The sequence below is a fragment of the Somniosus microcephalus genome, chromosome 1, assembly GCF_052327205.1.
Source record: "Somniosus microcephalus isolate GS21.2 chromosome 1, FLI_Smic_1.0, whole genome shotgun sequence".
NCBI classification, from domain to species: domain Eukaryota; kingdom Metazoa; phylum Chordata; class Chondrichthyes; order Squaliformes; family Somniosidae; genus Somniosus; species Somniosus microcephalus.
The window spans coordinates 108178889-108206779 of NC_140987.1; the positions used below are offsets into that span (position 1 = coordinate 108178889).

A 27891-nucleotide genomic window follows, 5' to 3' on the forward strand; every position below is an offset into this window, starting at 1 on the left:
AACTTTTCTACTTTTCAACATGATCCCTCCAGTGCTTGGTTTGCTTTTTTATGGCCTTATTGACCTGTCCCTACTTTTAGTGATTTGTATTCCCAGATCCCTTTGCTCCTCTACCCCATTTAGATTCTTATTTTCCAAGAGTAGAGATCACCTGATGAAGGGTCCATCCAAAACGTGCCTTGCATTTCCTGTTTTTTTTTTGTAGCTGTACATTAATTATTTCAGTTATTCTGAGCATCCTTTCAATGTTCCATGGTGCTAAGTTTTTCCCCACCAGGATGCGCTGTTAACTTTTGCGGAGAGTTGGTGAAACCTGGATGCGCGCGCTCTGGGGTCTCGCGCACAGACCGAGCACGGAGCTGGTCGCGCGCACCGGCCAGGTCTCGCTTCGCGCGCACACGTACACAGACAAAGTTTGAGTGGAAGAGACAGTCTGTAGGACCATAAATCTTCCGCTTTCACTGCTGTTGGAGATGTTGCAAAAGCCTCCCCGAGAAGACGACAACGGAATAATCAGAATTCGATAAACTCGGTCGCAACTTTGAATTTTATTCTTGATTGCTGAGAATTGTGAAGATCAAGCGAGCGGCTTTGTATAGTGCTTCTTTTTTGTGTTGCCCCTTCTCGTGGTTCTGTGTGCCTCCCTTGGGGGGACCGCTCGGTCTCTTTGGATGAGCACGACCAAGTCGCCTTTTTTTAATACTTGGTGTGGTCTGCATTTAACTAACGAGTGATGTACAAAACCAGGATAAAGTCGACACTTTTTGGAAAAAACTTCGTGCTGCTTCTGTTTATGTGCTGCCCGCTTTTCGGAGAGATTTCGACAGGTAAGGATTTTAAAAGAGAAAAGACGGACAACAGAGTGTAATTTTATTGGAGGAAAGAATAGATTGCCTAACTTGAATCTTCTGCTTGTATCTTACAACTCACCGAGCAGAACAATGAATCCTAGAAAGCCATTCGGCCCATCGTGTCTCTGCAATAATTTTCAAACAAAGTTCCAGAGTTTATGATGCACTCATCAAACTTCAGGCTAACTTTTTGTAAAATGTTTGCAGCGAGAAAGACGCGAGATTCTTGTGGGTTCTCTCTCCCTTTATGTGTTCACAGTAAACAATGCTGGAAAAGGTAAACTCGAATAAACTTCTCATTTCCTGTCTGCTTTGCCGAATGCATGTTTGGAATCAGGAAGCATCACGCTTCACGTTAACAAGCAATGCAATTGTTTTTGGAGGTTGCTGAAGTCGGTGATTAACATTTGACCTCTGTTTGTGAGTTACATTTTCACCAGATTTCCGTTGTGTACTTGCAAGTCTTTCCATAAGAACAGGCTTCTGATGCATTTCATTTTGGAATGTGGTTGCGAAGGTTTTAGTACCCAAGGGATGAGGTGATTGCATTCACTTGAGGCTAATTTTGGTAGAGAGATTTCCTGCATTTTATTTAACTATGTAGACGTTGAAATGGAAGTAGTGGCAGGAGAGAAAAAGCCGAGAGTCCCTTAATGTGATCCCGTTTGGGAGCAGCGTTGTGTTTGTGTCCCATGATGTTTGATATCTGTGTAGCTAATAAAACCATTGCTGGCCAGCAACAAATTTCTTGGTACAATAGTTTGTGTGTGTTGGAAACAAATTGAATGAAACGGAACTAATTTAATTGGATGCCTGTGTATATTCACTTTTGTTGTCTGATAGCGATAACTGTTCAATTATGCTGCACTGTTTCTGTCCAGCAACTCACCGTAGGGGGAGAGTCACGATGTTGCAGATTAGACTGCATGTGTTAATCAATTGCATATTGAGAGGGATCTCTTCCTGGCAAATTCTTTGTCGGCCCCTCTAATCCATTTTTCTTCTCAACGGGAGGTGACAGATGCTTACGTTTCCTGTTGTTCAAAGGCAAGTTTCCTGGGTTCTGCCATTTGGTACCACTGATGGGGGGTGGGGAACCAAAAGCTGCGATGTTAATACAATTTAGATGGAGTTTATTTTCAATTGGCTTTTATAACCCTTTTGAACGTACGGAGATAATGCGTGATAAGGGTCAACAGCAGACTGCATGTGTCCTATTGCTGCGATTTGTTGGAGAGGGAGGCGGAGCGAGAAGAGATCAAATACTGAATTTCATGTAACCATCAGTGGTGATTCTCAACCATGTATATAGGCATGAGAGAAAAATATGTTTGAAGAGTGTAGGTGTGAGTTAGCTTTCACTTCTTCGATGTATTTTTTTATGAACAAAAAGCAAATGATTGCAGATGCTGGAAATCCGTAACAAAAAACAATGCTGGAGCCTGGAAACACTCGGCAGGCCAGGCAGCATCTGTGGAGATAAGTTAATGTTTCAGGTACATTTTTAACGTTTAATTTTCCTTTCAATCCCTTTGGTACTATATTACCACTATTAGCCTTTTGATGTAAACATTTCTTGGTGATAAGTGCACACTAGAACAAACAGTTATGCAACAATGATAAATAAAAAGGGAATGCTGGAAATACTCAGGTCAGGCAGCATCTGTGGAGAGAGAAACAGTTAACGGGCTGGATTTTGCCAGCCCTGGGGAGGCGGGACTGCCGGGAAAATGGCAGAATTTGGGGGCGGGTGCCCAACCCGCCTCCATGCCATCTTACCAGGAGGTGGGTAGCTGTCCCGCGCCGGGTCCCGTCTCCTTGGAGGCGGGAAGGGACTACAGCCACTTAACTGCCTGTTAACAGGTAGTTAAGAGGCAGATCAGAGGATTATCCCCATTTTGCCCACACAAGTGCGGGCGTCCCGAAGGCTCTGAAACCCGCCAGGGTCACCGAGGCGAGTAGTGGGTCGGAGGTGTCCAGAAGTGTGCTATGGAGGTGAGTGATGGGTGCAAGTGTGGAGAGGTGAGTGTACAGTGTTAGAAAAAGTGTACTTACCTTTGTTTCTTCCTGCAGGCTTCAATCGGTGGGCGTGCGGAGAGTCTCGCACCTCCGCAGCAGAGATGACAGATGGCCGTTGCTTTCGTCAATGCAGCAACCATCTAATTTCTGCAAAAGAAAGCGGTTTGATGAGGTCTCGAATTCAAGAACTCATCAAACTACAGAGAATGTCACTGTTTGACAACTTCACAGAGCCCTTAATTGGCCTGCTAAGCCCCAAGGCCAATCAAGGGAAAATAGCGTGAGTTGGCCAGAAGTTGATGGAGGCGGGACTGAAACCCGACAAGTGGCAGTCCTGCCTCCAAAAGCTCCCCATTGGCAAAATCCAGCCCAATGTTTCAGGTCGATGACCTTTCGTCAGAACTGGTGAGTTATACAACAGTTGTGCAGAAGATTAATTTTAGTTTACAGGTACAGATATGAGTCAAGGTTGAAGCATGGTCCTTTCCTATTCTCATGATGGAATTGTGTTCTCTTCCCTTAAAACATGCTAACCATTTTGGTCAAGATCTCTCCTGCATTCTAAAAGATGGGGGTGGGCAGTGGTGGGAAATGTCTGTTATGCCATTTGGCAGGCAATGCCTCCCTAGCAAGTGGTTGGAACTAATTTGTGTAAATATTCATATTCTTTCTATTTCATAGTGCTTTCTTGAGTGGGTCCTACAGAGTAGATTAGTGAAAATATATTAATACATTATTTTTAATCTTTCAGCACAAAGCTATGGTGATGTAATAAAAGCAGCTCAATGGTTCCTTTTGTACAGTGATAAGGTTAGATAGTAGTTCATGAGATTAAATGTTTGATTCAATAATGCTGTGCCTCAAGGTCAAATTTTATACAGCTAAGAATTAAGTTTTGTTTGCCATTTTCTCATAAAGTTGATTGATGCAGTTGTCTTTATGAAGTGAAATTCTCATTGATAACTGCTTCTTCAAAAAGATACTTTAACTAGTTATTGTATGTGAAATTATTTTTAGACTTAAAATGATTTTGCTTCAATTTCTAACAATTTTACATTTTTTTAAAGACTTTTTATGCATTGCTTGAAAATTAACCCTTCCATTTCTGTGTTCAGCAGAAAATACTGCAACCTGAACATCCTACCAGCAGCTCAGAGTAAGATTTAAAGTTCTGGCATGGCAGAAGCCCCTGATAATGTGGACATGGGGGATAATTTTGAACTTCGCCCATGGGTGGTAATCTGGTGGGGTGGATTACCCGCTTGTTGTAGAATCTGCTTGATTTTCATCTCGTCAGCCAGGTTCCACAGTGGGTGGGTGATCTGCTCTGCAGATTACTGCCAAGGTGGTGAAGTTGAAAATTGCCTCCATCAAATAAAACGCCCTCCAAGCTTTAACTTCAGCAAAGCCAAAATGCCCTTTAAATCAAGCTTCTCTTATCAGATCAAGCTAACTGGCCTAGAGTCACTGCATTCAGTCGTAGAAACCTTCCTCGCATCTCAGTCAAAGTCCAATTAGATTCTCAAGGATATGTAATCTTTATGTCAATGTGCCCAGTCAGTGGAAATGTAGCAGAGATGGCATGGAAGAGAGATTTGAATCAGACCCTATCTTACAATGGGAAGGAATCCATTTGTGAGACAGCATATTGTTTCTATCTGCAGCATTGAAAAGTAGAGAAAATTAAATGAACCTTTGGACATGCCACACTTCCTTTTGAGCTGCATAAATGGATTCATGGTGCTCAGTAAGTTGTTGTAGAAATTGCAGTGGGATGGCAGAATGTTATATTTTCAGGTTTTGCCAAGAGATCCAGCCTACTGGTAAAAAAGATCACCAAGTACATAATTGAGCCAAATCCAGAACACTGCTTTCTGGGATTCCTGTAATGGTCTAGTTGGGCAGACACATGGCTACATTCTGGGTTTCCTCCTATCCACAGCTTGATGTTGCATTCCACTGCAGTGGTGGCAGGTGGATTGCCCTGCCTGGTCAGTTAATATAGATTGAGACATTGTAGAAAATAGCTTGGTCTGAAAAAATAATCTGCTTGCTGGGACTCAACCAGGGAAATTGTTGCAAATCTGGTTCCTGTTTTGGCCTACTAACATGGACTAGCTGGCAAGCCAGCAGCATCCATATATCTCGGGCACTGCACGAGAGATGGCCGCCAATCCACCTGCCCTTTGAAACACTCGCAACTATAACAATACAGGCCAAATGATCCACTGTACATGGACATTGTTGCAAAATGCAACACAGCAGTAAAATGTAATTCCACAACCACCCTAGTTGGTCAAATATAAGCTGCTGGGTAATGAGCCTCACATATCACTTATCTGTTTAATTGAACTACATATACTGTATACCATGCCAACAATGTTGTAACTAATTACAGAATACAGATCTAAATTTCCAAAACTGATACAAATTGTATGGACCCATAGAGAATTGTATTTATATGAAGAAACAAAATTGCAATCTCGTTTTTGTTTATTAATTACTATAGTTCTTAAAGGGTTAACATAGGTTTGTATGTTCTAGGTTTCACCTGAATGCAAGTGAGCATACGTTAGATGGTGTGCAAAGGTTGACTACTGTGATATTTGATATTTTTTACCTTTTGCTATAAACATTTTATGGAGATTTTTATTCACGGTACGCAAGACAATTATCACAATCCAGCACATGGAGCTAACAAGCTCCTGAGGCGGCAATTGTTGCTAGTGCTTATTAGTCTATTACTGTTGACTGTATATTTAACGTATTTGTAATGAGATAGGTTGACGAATTGGCAGTGGTGGGAGGGAAGGGATGGAATGGAGGAAGCGATGGCTGCTTTTGATTTAGTTGTGTTATACACTGCAGGAGGCCTTTATCAGTTGAAATTTAAAAATGCAGTTTGAGCTGGAGTGATCATGAATGTTAAATGAACAACTTATTTTTAAGATGCATAATATTAGCTAACCTGAGACCAGGTAAGTTTACTTTTTTATTATTTAAAGATGGATAATCAAATGGCAAGCTTTCCAAAAAATTACAGTTTTCTTTAGATAATCTACTTTGAAGTTTTGAATTTGAAGAAAGTAATACTTAAATTGTGCTGTTGATGTGTATAGTTTCAAATCATCAGTTTTAATATGATTTTAAACCCTTATGCATTTAAAAAAAAAACAACTTCATGTTCAAACTCCAATAATGGCATGGATTATTTTTGTCCCATTTTTGAGGGCCATGAAGAATTACTTGGCCACAAAGGATTTTATTAATTTAATGGATCCCATCTGGCAATATTTAAGTATCTTAGGTGTGTTAAAAGGAATGTCTGAATGAAATATAGTGGGTTTTAAAACTTCAAAATGCTTTTTAAATGTTTGATTTCATTGAACACAGACATGTTATGTAAAACAGTGAGGCAATTACATAATTTAATTGCTCGTTTTACATCAGTTAGTGGCTCATCTATATCTTATCTATTTCTGTATCCCATATAATTTCTCAAATGTATCTTGTAGAAAGCATTTAGTCCTTTGGTGAAATAAAATCAAGTTACTCTGTAAAAGTAACATTTTTCCTCCCTGTAATTTGGTCACTTAATACGTTATGTAAATCAAATGTTGCCATAATACTTGTCTTTTTCATGTTTTGATTAGGTTGAGATGCATACTATCTTAGTGATAAGTAAACGATTTTCATGTTTGATGAGTCAGTTTACTAAAGTACTCTTGGTCATTTCAACAATAGACCATAACGCAAGCAAGAAAACATTGATTTGCATAGGTTAAACCTTTATGGCTTAGTGAGTTAAACATTTTCAAATAATTGCGACCTTTATGTGAATAAGCTAAACATTACATTAAGCTAGGTAGCATAGACGCGTGAGACTTTTCAAAAGCCCAAATCCTTTAATGAGGTAACCATCCATCTACTCACAAAACCCTGCATATAGTTTTTGAAATCCCTCTTCCTTTATTACTTCACAGTCCTTTATTACTTAACAGCATTTACTTTACTGGGGGGGGGGGGGGGGGGGGGGGGAAGGAGAGAGGAGAAAGAGAGATGATAAAATTACATTGGGAAACATGCTTCTGTAATTGTGCTTTGCAGCAAGGTTTGTACATTGCTATCCCTGATCCATTCAAACTTATACTTTGTGCTGCCTTTAATTTCTCATAAGAGTTATTGTATACCAAACATTATAGACAGAAGAGACCACTGCTATGCAGAAGTGATTAAAGCGGTTACCTTAATCAAAACAGACTGTAAAGGGACACAAAGACATTACTGTACAGTGGCAGAATTACTGTTTGTATATGATGCATTGTATCATATCATGCATGGCTATGTCAGCATGCCCATATCCATGCAACCAGACATAAAAACTAGTCTAATTAGAAGTTGATGACATAAGTTGAGCATAGTGAATTGAAAAATGGACCCTCAGCTGGCTGTCTTTCAGCTGTGTGCAGCAAAATGAGAATATGGAATGAAAAGAGTTGGTCTGTGGAGAGAAGGAATTACTAGTTCTTAAATTGTAGTGGCTTCAATGAATTTTTTTTTATTGCTTTCCCTTACAACCTGAGAATACATTTTAGATATTTAACGATTTGTTTTCATAGAATCATAGAACGAAACAGCAAAGAAGGAGGCCATTCGGCCCATTGTACCCATCTTTGGTAGCACTATTCAATTAGTCCCACTCTGCCACTCTTTCCTCATATCCCTGCAAATTTTTTCCCTTCAAGTATTTATCCAATTCCCTTGTGAAAGTTACTATTGAATCTGCTTCCACCACCCTTTCTGGCAGTGCATTCCAGATCACAACAGCTCGCTGTGTTTGTTTTAAAAAAAAAAAAAAAAAAAAAGTTGCCTCTGGTTATTTTGCCAAACACCTTAAATCTGTGTCCTCTGGTTACCAACTCTTCTGTCACTGGAAACAGTTTCTCCTTATTTACTCTATCAAAACCTTTTCAAGATTTTGAACACCTCTATCAAATCTCCCCTTAACTTTCTCTGCTCTAAGAAGAACAACCCCACCTTCTCCAGTCTCTTAATGTAACTGAAGTCTCTCATCCCTAGTACCATTCTAGTAAATCTATTCTGCACCCTCTCTAAGGCCTTGACAACCTTTCTAAAGTGTGGTGCTCAGAACTGAACACCATATTCCAGCTGAGGCCTAATCAGTGTTTTATAAAGGTTTAGCATAACTTCCTTTCTTTTGCACTCTATACCTCTATTAATAAAGTCAAGGATCCCATATGCTTTTTTAACAGCCTTCTCAAATTGTCCTGCCACCTTCAAAGATTTGTGTACATACACAGCCCCAGGTCGCTCTGTTCCTGCACCTCTAAATTTGTATCATTTAGTTTAAATTGCCTCTCTCTTTCTTCATACCAAAATGTATCACTTCACACTTCTCTGTTAAATTTCATCTGCCATGTGTCTGCCCATTTCACCAGCCTGTCTTGTGTCCTCCTGAAGTCTGTTACTATCCTCTTCGTTGTTTACTACGTTTCCGAGTTTCATGTCATCTGTAAACTTTAAAATTATGCTCTGTATACCCAAGTTCAGGTCATTAATATATATCCAGAAGAGCAGTAGTCCTAATACTGATCCCTGGGGAACACCACTGTATACATCCCTCCAGTCTGGAAAAACAACCGTTTGCTACTACTTAGCCAATTTCATATCCACGCTGCCACTGTCCCTTTTAATCCCATGGGCTTCAATTTTGCTAACAAATCTATTATGTAGTACTTTATCAAATGCCTTTTGAAAGCCCATATACACAACATCAACTGCACTACCCTCATCAACCCACTTCATTACTTCATCAAAGAACTTTTTTGTGATGAAGGGATGGGTTTTAAAACCAAAATCCTTTTTATATTAATTGAATCGATTAGCTAAGGTGCTGTATTATCTAAAGTAATTACAGGGCCTAAATTTAATTTGAATTATTAAAACCATTTCTAAATGTAATTTTATTGGGGCAGTGTAAAGTTTGTTTCATTGCCTGAGTGTTGCTAAGTATTTGAAAAAGAAAACACAGTAATTGTTACGAGTTAAATGTGATTTTAAAAAAAACTAACCAATTTATTCTTTGAGCATTTGGAACAATTTATAGTCTCTAAATAGCTACCCTCTTTTTAATTCTGTGAAACATGGTTTTAAATTGAGATGGCATGGAACTGGGACACATTATTTGGCAGTTTAGAGCATTTGATTAAACTAATATTAAGAAAATTAATATCAAATGGCCTTAGAAAATCCACATGTGGTTAGTTGGCAAAGCAGTAAGGATAAAGGAGGCAGGACTTCCACTCACTTTTAAACAAAATTAAATTACTTACTGATGGAGCATTTTCTAAAAAAAAATAGTGTGATTTTTTGTTGTTGTTGTTAGTGCAGCTTCCATTGGTTGCCAAATAGTGATGTTGATATAAGCCATAGATTAGTGGTGCTACATATGTCACAGTGAAACTTTGTTACCTGAAACCCGGACTTCCCATGAGTCAATATCCAGCCAGGCATCTACATCTGCACGTTTATAAGATTGGATTGATGGGGGTGGGAGAGAACATGAATGGGAAGTAAAAATATTAATTTCATTTCTAGGAAGGCAATCTGCAATGTTTCTATTCTAGGCTTGGAGTGAGGTGTAATGTGACTGCTTTTTAAAGTATTAGTTACAAGTAGAGGATAAAAATGTTAGATTACAGATGTATGCTGCTGTTACAGTAAGTAGAACTGTGTGCTATGTAATGCACAACTTGGGTAAAAACCTCCGTTACCTGCCCTACTTCTAAGCTAATTTTCTGTTGCTGCTCTGATTTCTGTAGTTTGTAATCTGATACGGAATGGAACTGAGAATGTCTTGAGTGTGTTTGTGGAGGAAGGAGGCCTTAAAAAGGTTTGATTTATGCCTGAGAAACATTCATTAGGTTTGCTTTAGTGCTTTCTGACTTTTAGGAAAAATTGCAGTAAACCTGTGGAAAGATTCACTTTCTGAAGGCTGAATATATGTTTACTGTTAATTGATTCCATATTGAATTCATGAAATTCACTTTCATTTAAGTAATACTACACAGCTGGTTTGGGATGTTTTTATTAAGATGTATTGCTAGACCAGCCAATTGAGGAAAATATAAGGCAATTGGCGTCCACAAGTTATGAGCAATCATTCTAGACTACTTAATTGGTTTTGCTTATCTATGGTTTTGTGAACCATTGAGAAAATAGGGAGAGGAAAGCACATTGCTTACTTGAAAACTTTTATGTATATAGCTTCTAAAAATACATCTACTTCTCCGGCTCGTCTGTCTTCTCCAGGCATCTGACTTGGTTGGGATTTCTTGCACTCGGTCAGGTGAGGTGGAATTTAGGGAGGTAGTCAAATTCAGCATCACCAGATATAGATGCAATAGTGAACACAGTGTGTATTATGCTTTGTAGGAGCAAAGCTTTATTTAAATAATAACAGAATATTTTCTTGAGAAATGGAAATGAGTGCAAAACTTTCATAAACACCATATAATAAATACTCCAGGTTGAATCTTAGTAACACTAAATTAATTTTAATTACATTTGTGATACCATGTATAATTTGATGAGTTTCATGGTGAGAAGCAAGTATGTTTAAACTGTGTATGAATAATACTGTATAACAATCTAATGTGAATTATCTGTTTGTAGAAACTACATTCTACTTTATCTTAATGTCTTTCATCAAAAATGGAATCTCTATTGTGTGGTTAAAGTAAGCCTTAACATGTGAATTGCTTGAAAGATAAATGAAGGGAGAATAGGTAAGCCAGTAAGATACATTATTCCTCTGTTCATGGTTTTTGAGTGATATTTGCTGTGTATCGTCTGTGTATTGATTTATTCATCTCCTTATTCAGCTCCATCTGCAGCCTATCATTGAGAATTTTATTAAATCAGTAATAGACAGTGATTAAATGCTTGTTTGACAATGAAAATCGGTAGATATGCTGCTTGACGTAATAAAACTCACTACGCACTTGGTTTGAGTATAAAGCAAGGCTTAAATCAATTTGTTTCAGAACATGGAGGTCTAGTTGTACTTCATTAGTTCCTGTCTTACAAAATGTCCCTGGGCAAGCTGGGCCCATGCCCGAGTATTTATACTCCTTGGACAGCGCCACCAGCTGGCCGTCCAGTGTTATTTCATGAATAGTTTCTTTATGATGATGAGATTTATAACATTCTTCCTTACGCTTGAGCGAACGGACGAATGAATGAATGATTAAACGATGCCAGTTGGACTGGCGTGTACGGATTCTTGGTTTATTAAATAGTTGCAGTTTGTACTGTAAACATTATTGACTTACCTGTAAAAATTTATTGTTGTATTTATATTGTTGACCATAATTGGTCAATGAATGTAATGGATTTACTATGTAACTGATGAGTTGTATAAGTACTGTTGTACTTGAATGTTAAAATTTTAAGAAAGGACAACGGGTTATACCAAGCAAAAATGAAGAGTTACTAGATTGCCAGTAGGACTGGTATGTATTGTTTTTTTTCTATGGGTACCTGTATTGTTGACATTGTTTTGTCTGAAAAGAATTATTACTGTATTTGTACTGTTAGTCTTAAAGCTTTTTTTTAAGGCTTAGCCTTATTGTGGTTAATGAATGTAATGGATTTATCATGTAGTTGATGAGTTGTAACAAGTACTACCAGATTTAAATAAGAGGTATAACATTCTTCCTGCCTAAAAGATTTGGAAGTCCGACAACTTCCTCCTAACGGATTAGGTGGACCACGAATAGCCGCAGTCTTTTAGATCTTTGTTTATGGCTGGAAGGCACGTCTCCCCGGACCATGTCTTGGTCCCTGGGCTGCTTGATCCGTACCAGTGGATCGACAGGGGCCCGTGTTGCCCTGATCGACCTGAAGGCGGCTGGGGAGATCATGACTCCGGGTGCGGGTCCCCCACAGGCGCAGAGCTGGCTTCATCCTGTTTGATAGCCGGGGATTGACCGGTGTCCTGGCCATGGGTGGCCATCCCACGGGGAGCGCTTGGCTCCCCGAGTGGATCTGGTGGCGCAGCCGGCAGATCTCTCGATGTCCCGGGTAGGGCGTCATCTTCGAGGGAGCGCAGAGTGTCGGCATCGTCACCATGTGTCCCTCTATCAGGTGGGACTGGCTGGACAGGGAGCCAGGTCCCGGAGCGACAGGGTACCGTACGTGGGATTAACGTCCGTGAGTTCTACCTCGTCGACGAGGGGATCATTTTTAGAAGATCGGACGAATCTTTGGAGCAGCACGGGGCCGGGAGCTGCCAACCATGACAGTAGGGACGTTCCATGAGTGGAGCGATGCTGGAACCTGAAGAATCGCTCGTGAACCTGAAGAATCGCTCGTGAGGCGTGACATTGGTGGATGTAGAAAGAAGAGACCTTTCTTGCTGCAATGATTGCAGGTTGTGTTACGAGCAGGACAAAATTTCCTATAGTGGAATGCACCGCCATAGAAGAAACACTTCCTTCCAGATTGCCAAGATGCCGCTAGGGTGGGGTTGTCATCAGTGAAGGCTTCGAGGGTTGGGTTGTCATCCGCTAGGTTAGAGTCATCATCAGTGAGGGCTTCCGCCCGAGACCTATCGAAGGAGTCATTAAAAGTGATAGCAGCAGCCCATGCACGAGGTAAAAAGATAGGTATCTGCATTCCTCTTTGCTAAGTCAAGGGAACATGCCTGGTCATAGGCAGCCTGTAACTTGAGGATTTTATTCTCCAACAGACGCTGGCGTACGATGGGAGATGCAATCCCATTAATAAAGGAATCGCTAATGAATTCCTCCTGGTGCTGCTCAGCTGTGACCACTTTAAGATTACAATCCTTGCTGAGCCTGTGAAGTTTCTGAAGGAATTCATCAAGTGATTCCCCGGGTTGTTGTCAAGTGGTCAGTAGATGCCGAGCAAAAATTTCGTTTGGGGCCTTAACATATAGTCGCTGTAATATTAGGATAATGGAGTCATAGTCTACACAGTCTTCGATATAATCAAACACATGAGAGACATAATTGGCAAGTATCTCTAATTTATCAGGAACATTCTCGCCACACACCCCGAGGAAGTTGCTGAAGGTACGATACCAGTGTTTCCATACCTTAGCAGTTGTAGGTGAATTCGGGTCCAGGTCAAGACGGGCGGGTCTGAGTAGTTTGTCCATGATGGATTGATTACTATGCCGAAGTTCCCTTCTGCAGCTGAAGTTGTAGCTGGCTGTTTCCGAAATCACTCAGAGCGTGGAGTCGATGTCAAGTTGATTAAATTGACGTAATAAAACTCACTACGCACTTGGTTTGAGTATAAAGCAAGGCTTTAATCAACGTGTTTCGGAACATGGAGGTCTAGTTGTACTTCACTAGTTCCTTGTCTTACAAAATGTCCCTGGGCAAGCTGGGCCCACGCCCGAGTATTTATACTCCATGGATGGCGCCACCAGCTGGCCGTCCAGTATTATTTCATGAGTAGTTTCTTTATGATGATGAGATTTGTAACACTGCTAGACTAACCAGTTGAAGAAAATAAAAAGCATTTGACAACAATGCATGAGCTATTATTCTAGATTGTTTGTTTGAATAGTGAAGTGAATTTGTTTTTGTTCTTGTGGAGTGTACTTTTATTTACCAGTATGCTAATTTTGTTTCCTTGGATATTGAAGCTAAAATGAGATTTATTCATTTTTTTGTTAAATCCATTAGAAGTTACCAAACTGGCTCAACAAAAAATGTGACTGCTTTGGGCCCTTCACCCCGGCGCACTTTTGTTACACAAACACTCATTTGACCATAGTACATTCCCTACCTTTATGTCCCATGCCAAGATATTAATGGGTGTGGGTTGCAGTGGGCATTGATGAACTTTGGGTGGGGGACTTGATTGTCATTTGGCAAGAGTGGCTCGGTAGTACCACCACAGATAGAGTTCTGAAGGACAGACTGGGTTTACAGCAGGTGGTGAGTGAACCAACATGGGGGAATAACCTACTTGACCTCATCCTCACCAATCTACCTGTCGTAGACAATGTTCCCTGTAAGCTGCGCGGGTGCGTGGATACGCAGTAATCCGTGAAGGCCACTCGCACGCTGTCCCGTTGAAGATACTGCGCATCAGCGGCCGCGCTGCAAATTTAAAGGTATTGCGTATTTAAATAAACAGGCCGCTCATCCATGGTAATATTTTTAGGGGGAGCATTGGTCGGAGATGTATCTGCCTATGACAGCAATGGTAGGAGCGATCACCAACCCTGGTTCAATGAGGAATGCTGAAGAGCATGCCAGGAGCAGCATCTGGCGTATCTAAAAATGAGTTGCCAACCTGGTGAAGCTACAACACAGGACTACATGCATGTCAACCAGTGGAAGCAGCATGTCACAGATCGAACTAAGAGATCCCATAATCAGCGGGTCAGGTCAGAGCTCTACAGTCATGCCACATCCAGTCGTGAATGATGCTGGACAATTAAGCAACTAATGGGGGGAGGAAGAGGCTCCATGTACGTCCCCATCCTCAATGATGGCGGAGCCCAGCACGTGAGCGCAAAAGACAAGACTGAAGTGTTTGCAATCATCTTCAGCCAGAAGTGCCAAGTGGATGATCCTTCTTGGCTTCCTCCTGAGGTGTCCACCATCATACATGCCAGTTTTCAGCCAATTCAATTCACTCTACGTGACTTTGAGAAACCGTTGAGTGCACTGAATGTTGTAATAGTTACGGGGCCTGACAATATCCCGGCTAGGGCTGAAGACCTCTGCTCCAGGACAAGTTGGAGCTAAGCTTAGTTCCAGTGCAACTACAACACTGGCATCTACCCGACAATATGGAAAGTTGCCCGGGTATGTCCTGTCTACAAAGCAGGACACATCCAACCCAGCCAATTACTGCCCATCAGCCAAGTGATGGACGGAGTAGTCTACTCCAAAATCCATCTGATTGACTTTTTAGTCATGCCTCCTAAACTTACCCTTCATGGCTGTGTCTCTTCCCCAAGCTATTTCTGTTATGAAGCACTGTAGTTGTTTTATGTTAAAGAAGCTATATAATTTGAGTAGTTGTAAATGTGCTGTGGCTGCCACCCCCGGAAGATCAGGTGCTCACTCTGTCGACCTCCGACGTAAGGGGTGTTCTACGCGGAGTGAACACACGAAAGGCTGCTGGACCGGATAGCATCCCGGGACGGGTACTCAAGGAATGTGCCGATCAGCTGGCTGATGTCTTCACCGCCATCTTCAATCTGTCATTGGCCCAGGCAGTAGTCCCTACATGCTTCAAGACCGCTACCATTATTTATTCCTGTGCCAAAGCAAACGGCTGTGACGTGCTTGAACGACTATAGACCTGTCGCGCACTCGCCCATTATAATGAAGTGTTGCGAGAGACTGGTCTTAGCCCACATCAAAACCAGTGTTCCTGCCTCTTGACCAACACTAGTTTGCCTATCGTGCAAACAGATCAACGGTGGATGCAATCACAACTGCTCTACACTCGGCACTGAATCACCTAGATGGTAAGGAGACCTACATCAGAATGCTGTTCATAGACTACAGCTCAGCATTCAACACTCGTCCCCAACAAGCTGGCCACCAAACTCCAAACTCTTGGCCTGAACACTTCCCTCTGCAACTGGACCCTGGACTTCCTAACAAACAGACCCCAGTCTGTCAAATTAGGTAACCACACCTCCCTCCCCCCCCCCCCCCTGACCCTGAACACGGGGGCCCCACAAGGATGTGTGCTGAGCCCCCTCCTCTACTCCTTTTTCACCCACGACTGTGTGGCTGTTAATGGTTCCAACACCATCAAGTTTGCGGATGACACCACGGTAGTAGGCCAGATCACCAACAACGATGAGTCAGCCTACAGGGAGGAGGTCCAGCATCTCGTGAAGTGGTGCGCCAATAACAACCTGGCCCTTAACATCAAGAAAACCAAAGAAATCATTGTGGACTTCAGGAAGTCCAAAGGCAGAAGTCACACCCCCATCCACATCAATGGGGCTGTGGTGGAAAGGGTGGACAGCTTTAAGTTCCTCGGAGTCCACATCACGGAAGACCTCTCCTGGTCCCTCAATACCTCCTCTCTGGTGAAGAAGGCCCAGCAGTGCCTATATTTCCTAAGGAGGCTGAAGGGATGTAACCTGTCACCCCTGATCCCCCTCTAACTTTTTCCGCTGCACTATAGAGAGCATCCTGACAAACTGTATCATGGTATGGCAGCTGTAGTTACTATGACCGGAAAGCCCTGCAGCGGGTAGTCAAAACTGCCCAACGCATTACCGGCACCCGGCTACCGACCATAGAGCACATATACCAGAAACGCTGTCTACGGAGGTCACGGTCCATCATCAAAGACCCTACCCACCCCAGCCACAGTCTGTTCGCCCTCTTGCCATCTGGGAGATGCTACAGATGCATTCGCACCCGTACGACCAGATTTAGGAACAGCTTCTTTCCCAGGGCTGTCATCCTACTGAACTCCACAAATAAACTCTAAAGCCTGCACATCTGCCAATGCACTTTATTATGGTTATGTTTATGTTAATGTATTACAAGCCAAATGTTTAAATGTCTTAATCCAAATGTACACTCTCGGGAGCCGCAAGCCTACATTTCGTTGTACTGCACTTGTGCACTTACAATGACAATAAAAGGTGATTTGATTTTTTTGATTTTGATACTTGTGCAGTTCTTGGATTTGAGTGTAAGTGCTATACGTGTAACCTTGTGATCAGTGTATTGTTTGCTCACTGTAAATGTCAAATCACACTAGCATATCTTTAGTTTTCAGTATGAAAATGGTGTTGGAAACTGACAAGAAACTATTAATGGCAGCGCCTTCAGGCTTGCTGGATAGCTTAAGTGGTAGAACATGGCTTTCAGCCAGGGGTCTCTGAGTTCTGCGCTTGGCTTCCTATCACTTGGACTCATTTATGTCAGTTGAGAGATTAATTTGTCTTTAACTCATGGAGCATCCTGTGACAGTGAGCCCTCTATCTCAAGGGAAAGCATAGTCTGCTGCCTGGCCCTACTTAAATCACACCTCCTGCTAACTAGGCAATTAAAAAAAAAAAAAAAAAACTCTGCTAACATTATAGCCGGGTGAGGCAGAAGAGCTGTGATGAGGATAGATGTCTATTGAAAATACTCCTGAGAGCATGAAAGATGTATATAAACTATAAAAAGCAACATAGCTTTTCCATGACTAAACTTTGCTCCAGGAATCTTATTAGCCTACATAACAGTAGTGACTGCACTTGAAAAAGTTAGTCATTATTTGTGAAGTATGTTGGAATGTCCTGAGGACGTAATCTGTGAGCTGCAGTATATTAAAACAAATTCAATATAATCTCCTATTTGAATATCTCCAACTCTGGTGTGATATTTGATCTGCCATTTAATCAGAAAGACTGAGGCCATGGAAAGATTTGAAAACCAGGCTGAAAATTTTGAAAAGGCTGAAATTTTTTTAATCAAGGCGTTGCTTAACTGCGAGCCAGTATAGGTCAGCAAGCACAGGGGAGATGGGTGAACGGGACTTGGTGCGAGTTAGCACATGGGCGGCAGAGTTTTGGATGACCAAGTTTATGGAGGGTAGAATATGGGAGGCTGGCCAGGAGTGCATTGAAATAGTCAAGTCTAGAGGTGATGTATGCTGCTGAAACCCTCATCCATGCCTTTAAGTTGAAGTAAGGGCAGAGACGGGCGATATTCCAAAGGTGGAAATGGGCAGTCTTGGTGATAGAATGGTTGAGGTAAGAAGCTCAATTTGTGATCAAATATGACACCAAGTTTGTGAGCAGACTTGGTCAGCCTTAGACAAATGGCTGAAATATGATTGATTCAGCTTATGTACATAATTAAATCTTGGCATACCGCAGAGAGAACTGAAAGCTCACTCTCTTCCTGGCAGAGATATCAAATGAAATATCTTCTCCTCTCCCAGGCTCCTTTTTGATACTTGATACTAAACAGTGGGCTGCAGGCTATTTAGTTATAAGTTTCCACTTAATTTGAGTTTTGCATGAAAAGAATGTTGGCTCTGTTAATGAAGCGTCATTTGAAAATTTTGACATTACCATTTGCATGATGTAGCTGTGTTTGGCAACTACATTTAATGGATTAATACTATCTTTTACCGACGCAAAGCATTTGTGTAAGTAAATGTCAGACAAAGAAAGCAACCTTTTTGATATGACCTTGGTTTAAACCGACAGTTATTACTCAAGGTAAGATATTACTTTTTTATGAAGGTATCTTACCACGAGGAATGTAGAAATAGTTTCTCAATGGAGTGTAGCAGAACACAGCATTGTTCAGAGGAGTAAGTAGATGCATGTCAAAACGGAGAATTTTTTAACCTTGTGCATTTCACCTTTGTTTCATTAAAGTAGTACTAGTGAAAGAGGAGCCAAATACTAAAAGCATAGCTTTGAACAAGAGATTATTGTTAAAGGAATAACCTTCTCTTCCATGTCTGTATTGCCACAGTCTGGATATGCTACATGAATAATCTTTAGGGGTACGTTGATGCCCAAATCAGAAATTTATGTTGGGTCTCCCTTGACTTCAGCTGACTAGTTCCTGATAGTTTGATATGGTGAAGGGGTTCAGTGATAGTATGGCAGACTAAATCATGCATATTTCACTTCCTTACTGCACTTCCATCGCTCCTACCTCTCAGTGCTCGTCATCCCTCCCAATCTCGACACTAGCTTGGTCAATATTTCCTCCTTTCAGCTCTGCAGACTGACTGACTTGCCTTCAGTAATTTTAGCCTACACCTAACCTCCCACCCCCCAGGTCTCATGATCATTTTTTTTTGTTCCCTCCCTCAATTTCCACTCCTCAAAACATTTTTGCCATTGCTGACCTCAGCTGGTGCCTTTCCTCTTCCTTTCATGCCCTCATTCTAATTAAATCACGCACCTTCTCCTTGCTGTTTCTAATTTGTGCGTTTCCCATCCCTTAAATCTGAGGGCCACCTACTAGAGCGCACCTGGAGAATGACCGGCCTACTCATTCATTGTCAGATCTGGCTTAACCATATCCAGCGCTATCATTCCTTCCTCTACTCAGCCAAATCTATTCCTCCAGGATTATGCTGGCCGTTAAGGAAGGAAAACTCTACTTTGGTACCTTCCATGGACCACTCCATGCTTGCCTTCAGCATGAAGTGGAATAGCCCATCCATGTGGCTACCTCTGCCACCTGCCCAGTCCTTTGTCACACTGCAGTTACTCTCCCATGAACCTCCCCCATGCCTTCTGCAAGCTCATCTCTTCTGAGTGTGCAGAGGAGATTTACAAGAATGGTATCCAGGGATGACTGAATAAAAACAGAAAATGCTGGAAATACTCAGCAGGTCAGCCAGCATCTGTGGAGAGAGAAACAGAGTTAACGTTTCAGGTTGATGACCCTTCGTCAGAACTGGGAAAAGTTGGAGATGTATCAGGTTTTCAGCAAGTGTAGGGGCAGAGAGAGGGGGGAGGGGAGGAAAGAACAAAAGGGAAGGTCTGTGATCGGATGGAAGGCAGGAGAGATTAAGAGTCAAAAGGGATAATGGTGCAAGGCAAAAGGAGATGGTAATGGGACAAGTTAAGAAACAAAAAATGACTAGATGAGGTGTGAATGGCAATGGCAGAATGATCGACAGCTGCCATGTGAGAAAAAAATGGAAAAAAAAAAGATAGGGGCCGAGGTTATGGTCTGAAATTGTTGGAACTCGATGCTCAGGTGAAACAGAGATTTACTTGTACTTCTTGCAATTTAGAATACTGTATTCGCTGCTCACGATGCAGTCTCCTCTACATCGGGGAGACCAAATGCAGATTGGGTGACCGCTTTGTGGCACACCACTATAGTAATCTGGGATGTTATGATTAAGGTTGTCCACCAGGTGGTGCTGTAGCCAATGCTGCTGCCAAGGTCAGAGGTTTGCTTCCTGCTAAGGTCAGCACAAGGTTGAATGCCAGGATGCTGGATGCAGGCTGTCTGTATGTGTTCCTCAGTTGTTAGAATTAACACGAGTACTTTATTAAGATATCGCCTCTTTTGAGTCCTTGCTCCACTTCATGGATTTATCACATTTGGCGACGAGGTAAAAGAGGACCCTGAATAAGAGAAGTCTGCCAGGACGTTTAAACAACAAAATCACGAGCTGCAGTTAGCTACCAGTTGGAGGAGAGCATGGCTGCCACGGTAGGAACGGTCTCCGCTTTTGATATTCAAGCACAAACTTGGGAGGAATACTGTGAAGTGTTGGGTTATTTTTTTGAAGCAAATGAAATAAATGATGCCGGAAAAAGGAAAGCCATTCTGCTTAGTTCAGTGGGAAGACAAACCTACAGTTTGATGAAGAACCTGCTCAGTCCTGAAAAGCCTGGAGACAAATTATTTGTTGAATTAGTGGCTGTGCTAAAAGAACATTTCAACCCTAAGCCTAGTGAGATTGTACAGCGGTTCAAGTTTAATTCAAGGAACAGGAAAGAGGAAGAGTGTGTAATGGACTATGTAGCGGTGTTGCATAAATTGGCGCAAGATTGCAATTATGGGAACAACCTGAAGGAAATGCTGAGATAGGCTAGTTTGCAGAATAATGGACGACTGAATGCAGCGCAGATTATTATCCAAGACTGGGCTTACTTATGAAAAAGCATTGGAACTTGCTCAAGCCATAGAGACAGCGAACTGAGATGTAAAAGAAATACAGGGTTCAGACAGGGCTAATGCTACGCAAGTTGCAGGTCAGGATGTTGTGCACAAGTTGAACATGCGTCAGAAACCACAGCGTGAGCATGTGAAGGCATGTTATAGATGCAATGGCGATCACCTGGCGAGTGAATGCCGGTTTCTGGAAGAAAAGTGCTGCAAGTGTGGGAAACAAGGACACACAAAATGAGCTTGCAGGGCGAAATCACCTGTGGAGGAATCCAAACCAAAAGGGGGAGGACAGCAAAACCAAGGGAGAGAAGTGAAAAAACATGGAGCACATCACATCAGCGGGGAAGCTGAGGAAGAAGAGGACATGTTCATAATGTATAGTATGTTAGAGGACATGCCAAAAGTGGCCCCTATCACATTGCAACTGACAGTAAATGATTCTAAGGTGAACTTTGAAGTGGATACAGGGTGTGGCGTGACCATAATGAACAAGGCAGAGTACTCAAAATTGTGGAACCGTGCAAAAGTCCCAGAGTTAAAGCCTTGCTCCCTGCATCTTAAAACATATACAGGTGAACGAGTAGCGACATTAGGTACAGCTAATGTAACTGTGCAACACAGGGACACAGTGGAACAGCTACCTGTAGTTATAGTATCGGGTACCGGACCAAACCTGTTAGGTCGGGGCGGGATAAAAGAACTTAAATTAGACTGGGGAGCAGTGCATCAAATAGATGTGGGCAAACAGTTGACTTTGCAAGAAGTGTTGAGTGAACATGAGAATGTGTTCAAGGAGGAACTTGGCACATTTAATGGCCCCCCAGCTAAGATTTGTGTAGACAAGGAGGCGCCGCCAAGGTTTTTTTAAAACCACGACCTGTGCCTTATGCCATGAAGCCAAAGGTAGAGGCTGAGCTTGACCGTCTAATGAGAGAGAACATACTGGAGCCAGTGAAATGTTCGGAATGGGCAGCTCCCATAGTACCTGTTTTAAAACCGGACAATTCGGTAAGGCTCTGTGGAGACTATAAATTGACAGTCAATCGGGTGTCCAAACTAGAGCAGTATCCTATTCCCAAAACAGAGGATCTCTTTGCAAACCTGGCTGGAGGAAAGAAATTCACAAAGTTGGATAGGAGTCATGCCTACTTGCAGATTACACTGGATGACGAATCAAAGAAGTATGTCACCATAAATACACACAAGGGCTTGTTTACATATAACCGCTTACCGTTTGGTGTCTCATCTAGTCCAGCTATCTTCCAGAGGACAATCGAAGGCATACTGCAAGGGATTCCACATGTTTCCATCTATCTGGATGACATTCTGGTGACTGGAAGAACCGACCAGGAGCATCTGAGCACTCCGAGGTACTATAGAGATTGGAGAGGGCAGGGTTCCGGCTCAAGAGGAGTAAGTGCACTTTCCTGGGGAATGAGGCAGTGTTCCTGGGACACAGTGGACACCACCAGGCTCCATCCATGCGAGGAGAAGGTACAAGCACTGCAGGATGCCCCTGCTCCTACAAATGTGGCTGAGTTAAAAGCTTACCTGGGACTGCTGAACTATTATAACAGGTTTTCACCAAACTTGTCAACTGTGTTAGCACCTCTTCACAAACTACTGCGCAAGGAGACAAGGAGAGGAGCAGGGGGTTTCATTTGAACAGTCCAAGAAACTGATGCTGTCGTCTGATGTGCTGGTTCACTACTATGCAGAGAAAGACATCATTCTCTCTTGTGATGCTTCACCTTACGGGGTGGGGGCAGTTCTTTCACACCGCACGGAAGTTGGAACTGAAAGACCAATAGGGTTTATATCCCGAACTCTAACACCAGCGGAAAAAAACTATTCCCAGTTAGACAGAGGGGTTAGCAGTGATGTTTAGGTTAGAGGTTCCACAAGTACACATATGGCAGGAAGTTCGCCATATGCACCGATCATAAACCTCTTCTCTTTTTCAATGAAATGAAAGCAGTTCCACAGATGGTGTCACCCCGGATCCAGAGGTGGGCTGTGACGTTGAGGGCATATGAGTATGTCATTGTCTACAAGGCGGGCAAGTACCATGGGAACGCAGATGCCTTGAGCCGTCTTCCACTGCCAGGCACACCTATCCTTGCAGCTCCAGAGGACAGAGTGTTGATGTTGGAGGACACTGACACGACACTTGTGACTGCAGAGCAAGTAAGAACATGGACAGGTAAAGATCCAGTACTGTCTAGAGTTCGAGAATATGTGGTGAGGGGATGGCCACAGCATCCAGAAGGGGCTGACTTCACACCCTACAGTGTCAGGAAAAACAGAGCTGAGTGTGCAGGATGGTTGCGTGTTGTGGGGAGCACAAGTGATTATTCCACAGCCAGCACGACAGTCTATCCTAGAGCAACTACATCAGTGTCATCCTGGGGTCTTGTGTATGAAAGCCTTGGCTAGGAGTTACTTGTGGTGGCCAAAGCTAGATGAGATAGTAAATCTAGTCAAGACATGCAGCACTTGTCTGGAACACCGGAAGGCACCAGCAGCGGCTCCTCCACCCCTGGGAGTGGCCGGATAAACCATGGAGAAGATTGCACTTCGATTATGCGGGTCCATTCATGGGGAAGATGGTCCTCATAATCATTGCACGTTCCAAATGGATGGACGTTTATCCTGTAAACTCTGCTTCCGCCACTACTACTATAGACTGCCTGCGTCGGAGCTTCAGTAATCAAGGGCTACCGGAGATGTGAGTAACAATGCCACTTGTTTTGTGAGTACAGAGACAGAGTTCTTGAAAAAATGGCATAGTGCAGGTGACCTTGGCTCTATATCATCCGTCCCCAAATGGACTTGCGGAGAGAGCCGTACAAACATTTAAAGAGATGATGACAAAAAGTGCAGAAGGGAGTTTAGCAGCCAAAGTGTCACGGGTTCTGTTCAGCTACAGAATAACGCCTCAATCCACCACAGGACTCTCTCCTGCTGAGATGTTATTAGGTCGTAGACTACGCTCCACTCTTGACCTTGTCCACCCAGACCTGAAAATGGAAAATAGACAAAACAAACAAACAAAGAGAACCATGACAAAAGAACAAAGAGCCAGAGTTTTGGAGAAGGAGATGCGGTCCTTACCAGGAATTTCAGTTCTGGACCAAAGTGGATTCCTGGCTTCATAGACTCAATGACCGGTCCAGTATCATACAAGGTCATGTTGGGAGATGGTCGGGTAGTACGCAGACATGTAAATCAGATACTTCCCAGACAAGGGGAAATTGAAATGAAGGTTCCAGATGCAATGACTGAGGACAGGGTTTCCCCCAGTTATCCAAGTGCATCTGTGGTGCCACCACCAGGGACAGAGACAATTCCACAGGAACCTATTCGTCAAGAGGAAACCATCGTTGCAGAGTCAGATACTCTGAGCACTGCTCAGGAGCAGCTGGTGGCTTCACCACAAATGAGCAGGGACTTTACTGTTAGACGTTCACAAAGGTCTCGCAAGCCACTAGAGAGATTGATACTGAACTGTTAGATTCATCAAGTATGTAACATGATGAATGGAGACTCCTTATGTGACCCTCAGGAATTGTTTAAGAAATTCATACTGAAATCTTAAGGGAGGAGGGATAAAGTAATCTGGAACGTTATGATTAAGGTTATCCACCAGGTGGCACTGTAGCCAATGCTGCTGCCAAGGTCAGAGGTTTGCTTCCTGCTAAGGTCAGTACAAGGTTGGATGCTGGATGCAGGCTGTCTGTATGTGTTCCTCAGTTGTTAAGAAAGTACTCGTGTTAATTCTAAGATATCGCCTCTTTGATTCCTTGTTCCACTTCATGGATTTATCACAACCACTGTTCAGTCCATAAGGGTGACCCCGAGCTTCCGGTCGCCTGTCATTTTAATTCTCCGCTCCACTCCCACTCTGACCTCTCCATCCTCGGCCTCTTGCACTGTTCCAATGAAGCTCAACGTAAGCTTGAGGAACAACACCTCATCTTTCAATTAGACACTTCACAGCCTTCTGGACTCAACATCGAGTTCAACAATTTCAGACCATAACCTCTGCTCCTATCTTTTTATTCCATTTTTTTTTTCACATGGCAGCTGTCAATCAATCATTCTGCCATTGCCATTTGCACTTCATCTAGAGTCATCTTTTGTTTCTTAACTTGTCCCATTACCATCTCCTTTTGCCTTGCACCATCAAACCCTCTTTTTTTTTCTCTTGGGGCTCGATTTTTTGCCAGCGCTCGGGGTGGGTTTGGAGGCGGGTCAGGTGGGAAACTTGCAAAAAATGATGGCGGGTTCTGATCCCACCATCAACCCACCTTTGCGCAACTTTCCCAAAGGCGGGCTTGCAGACTCCGTTTCGGTCCTGCCTCCAAGCAGCGGGATGCCTCCAAGCAGCGGGATAGGCCCATAAGGCACTTAACTACCTCTATAATCCCTTTTTGAGAGGCCATTCAAATTTGGCCACATTTTCAGCATGCTGCACGGCTCCCCCCCCCCCCCATGCCAGCTAATCCTGTCGGGTTCACAAGTGGCTGGCTTCCTAACCTCCACCATAAAAACAGAGTTTTCAACAAGGATCAGTTGTAGGTGGCAGAACTTTGTTTTTTCAGGTCTTGGAGAACTTTTTGCAGGTCCACTGCTTTTGGAAGTGGTGAAGCTGTGATCCATCTCCACTGACTTCCTGGGAAAACCCTCTCCCCACATTGACTGAGCATTTCCCCAACTGAGGTATCTACCAGCATTTATTTTCTTTCATCCTGGACCTCCGATTCGAGCAAAGAGCAGCCGCACCAGTAGCAGAACCAGGAACAACAGCAGCAGCAGCAACAACAGGAGTGCCAACCTGCTGCTCACCCACCTGATGGCGCGCAGGGCAGAAGGTGCCAGCGCAGGGAAGCGTGTCGCCGCAGGAGATACCCCCCAAAATAAGGTTTACAACCTGAGGATGAACTTCCTCAACATGAGTGAGCAGTAGTGCCAAAGGAGGTTGAGACTTTCGGGAGAGGCAGTCGGTGACATCTGCACAATACTGGAGCCCAGAGGATCGGGTGGACACCCCCTACCAGTGGCTGTCAACACCGCACTCCACTTTTTTGCTTCAGGCTCCTTCCAGGGATCATCAGCGGCATCTCCCAGTTGGCCGTACACACCTGCATCACGCAGGTAACCGATGCCCTCTTTGCAAAGGTGCACAATTACATCCACTTCTTGATGGATCAAACAAGTATAACCGCACGTGCGGTTGGCTTTGCAAATATGGCAGGCTTGCCAAGGGTGCAGGGCGTCATAGACTGCACACGTGTCCCTTAAGGCACCCCATCGCAACCCAACTCTGTCAACCGCAAGGGCTTCTACTCCCTCAACGTGCAGCTGGTGTGTAACCACAAGAAGGACATTTTGCATGTTTGCGCCAAATACCCTGGCAGTTGTCATGACTCGTTCACCTTGCGGGAGTCTAGTGTGCCTCCGCTCTTCAATCCGCCAAACCAACTTTGCGGATGGCTACTTGGAGACAAGGGCTATACCCTGAAGACGTGGCTAATGAAGCCATTCAGGAGGCCATCGAACAAAATTGGAGTGCTACAACGCCAGCCACATTTCGACCAGATCCATCATTGAGCAAACCATTGGCTTGCTGAAGATGTGATTCAGATGCCTTGACAGATCAGGTGGAGCCCTGCAGTGCTCAGCAGCCAGGGTCTCCAGAATCGTCGTGGTCTGCTGTGCACTGCAAAACATCGCACAGCGTTGTGGTTTGCAGCTGCCTGAGGAACAAGTGGCTCAGTGCACAGCCTCCTCATGAGGAGGAGGAGATAAATGAAGACCTTGCGGAGGCGTATCGACCAGCTGCAGCAGCACGCAAGCACACCGCAGCCTGGGATGCATTCATCTTGGCCAGATTTGCTTAGGTTGTCCAATCAAACACACATGGCTGACACCTTCTTACCACACCATAGACAAAGGAAACCACAGGTTCTTATCCAATCACTCTGACCACCATCATGACACATCCAAGCCGCCCTGAGCCCGCAACGTGGAACTTCCATTTCCAAAATGGTGAGGCCAGAAGTTCAACAGTTTGCCATCACTTCAGTTTATTACATTCACTAAAGGATGGTATTTAAGAATTAAACACAACAGAACACCCAAGTGACTACTTGTGCTTTATCTTCCTCTTGCGTGTGCTCCTACGTGGTGCTTCCCCTGTGGCTTCAGTAGATGTGGAGGGCCCCTTGCTCACTTTCATGCTGCTCCTGCCTCTACACCTTTGGCGGGTATCCTCTGGGGTTGCGAGCCTGTGAGGGCTTGCCAACACTCTGTTCCTCCTGCGGCTGTGCAGGGGCTGAGAAGCCCATCTCAGTCGGGTGAGGACTCTGGTGGGGCTCTGACCGAGGGCTACTCGGTGGCATGGGAGTGTGAGCACTTGGAGAGGAGCCCCCACTTCCTTGTTGTCTGCCACCAACATCTCTCTTATGGGTCAGCGCCACTTCAGTGCTAGCAAGTGGCTTGACAGCACTTTACTGCACATCAGGGGGGGCACGAGGACCAGTGTCTGCACTGGCAGTCCTACTCCAGAGGACTTCCATGAAGCTCTGGTTTCTCTGCTCAATAGCTGCCCATCGCTCCAGAGATGTCGGTCTATTCTGAACATTCATCATGTTTTCCACACTCTGGCGACTTAGCTCCTCCATGGCTGTAGCCACCCTCTCCTCTACCATTACCATCCTTTCCGTGGTGATGCATTCATGTGCCAATGCCTGCACAAAGCCTCTGCTCATGTTAGCGATGGACACATAGAAAAATAGGAGCAGCAGTAGGCCCTTCGAACCTGCTCCGCCATTCAATATGATCATAGCTGATCCTCTATCTCAATACCATATTCCTGCTCTCTCCCCATACCCCTTGACGCATTTTGTGTCTAGAAATCTATCTATCTCTTTCTTAAATATATTCAGTGACTTGGCCTCCACAGCCTTCTGTGGTAGAGAATTTCACTGGTTCCCCACCCTCGGAGTGAAGAAACTTTTCCTCATCTCAGTCCTAAAATGTCCTACCCCGTATCCTGAGATTGTGACCCCTTGTTCTAGACCCCCAGCCAGGGGAAACATCCTCCTTGCATCCAGTCTGCCTAGCCCTGTCAGAATTTTATACCTTTCCACGAGATCCCCTCTCATTCTTCTAAACTCTAGTGAATACAGGCCTAGTCGACCCAATCTCTCCTCATACGACAGTCCTGCCATTACAAGAATCCGTCTGGTGAACCTTCACTGCACTCCCTCTATGGCAAGTATATTCTTTCTTGGGTAAGGAGACCAAAACTGCACACAGTA

The 27891-nt window shown here is 43.6% G+C and overlaps 1 protein-coding gene across 2 annotated transcripts in view; it reads left to right on the top strand.

Annotated features, from left to right (window-relative positions):
• Positions 1-312: 312 nt before the first annotated feature.
• The window catches only part of ror2 (receptor tyrosine kinase-like orphan receptor 2), a 450069-nt gene continuing 422490 nt past the window's right edge, over positions 313-27891 (top strand). For both annotated transcript variants that reach the window (XM_085984540.1, XM_085984543.1), the window contains exon 1: positions 313-827. In XM_085984540.1, the coding sequence (XP_085840666.1) occupies positions 734-827 (94 nt within the window). In that variant the 5' untranslated portion in view covers positions 313-733. The remainder of the gene's footprint in view (positions 828-27891) is intronic.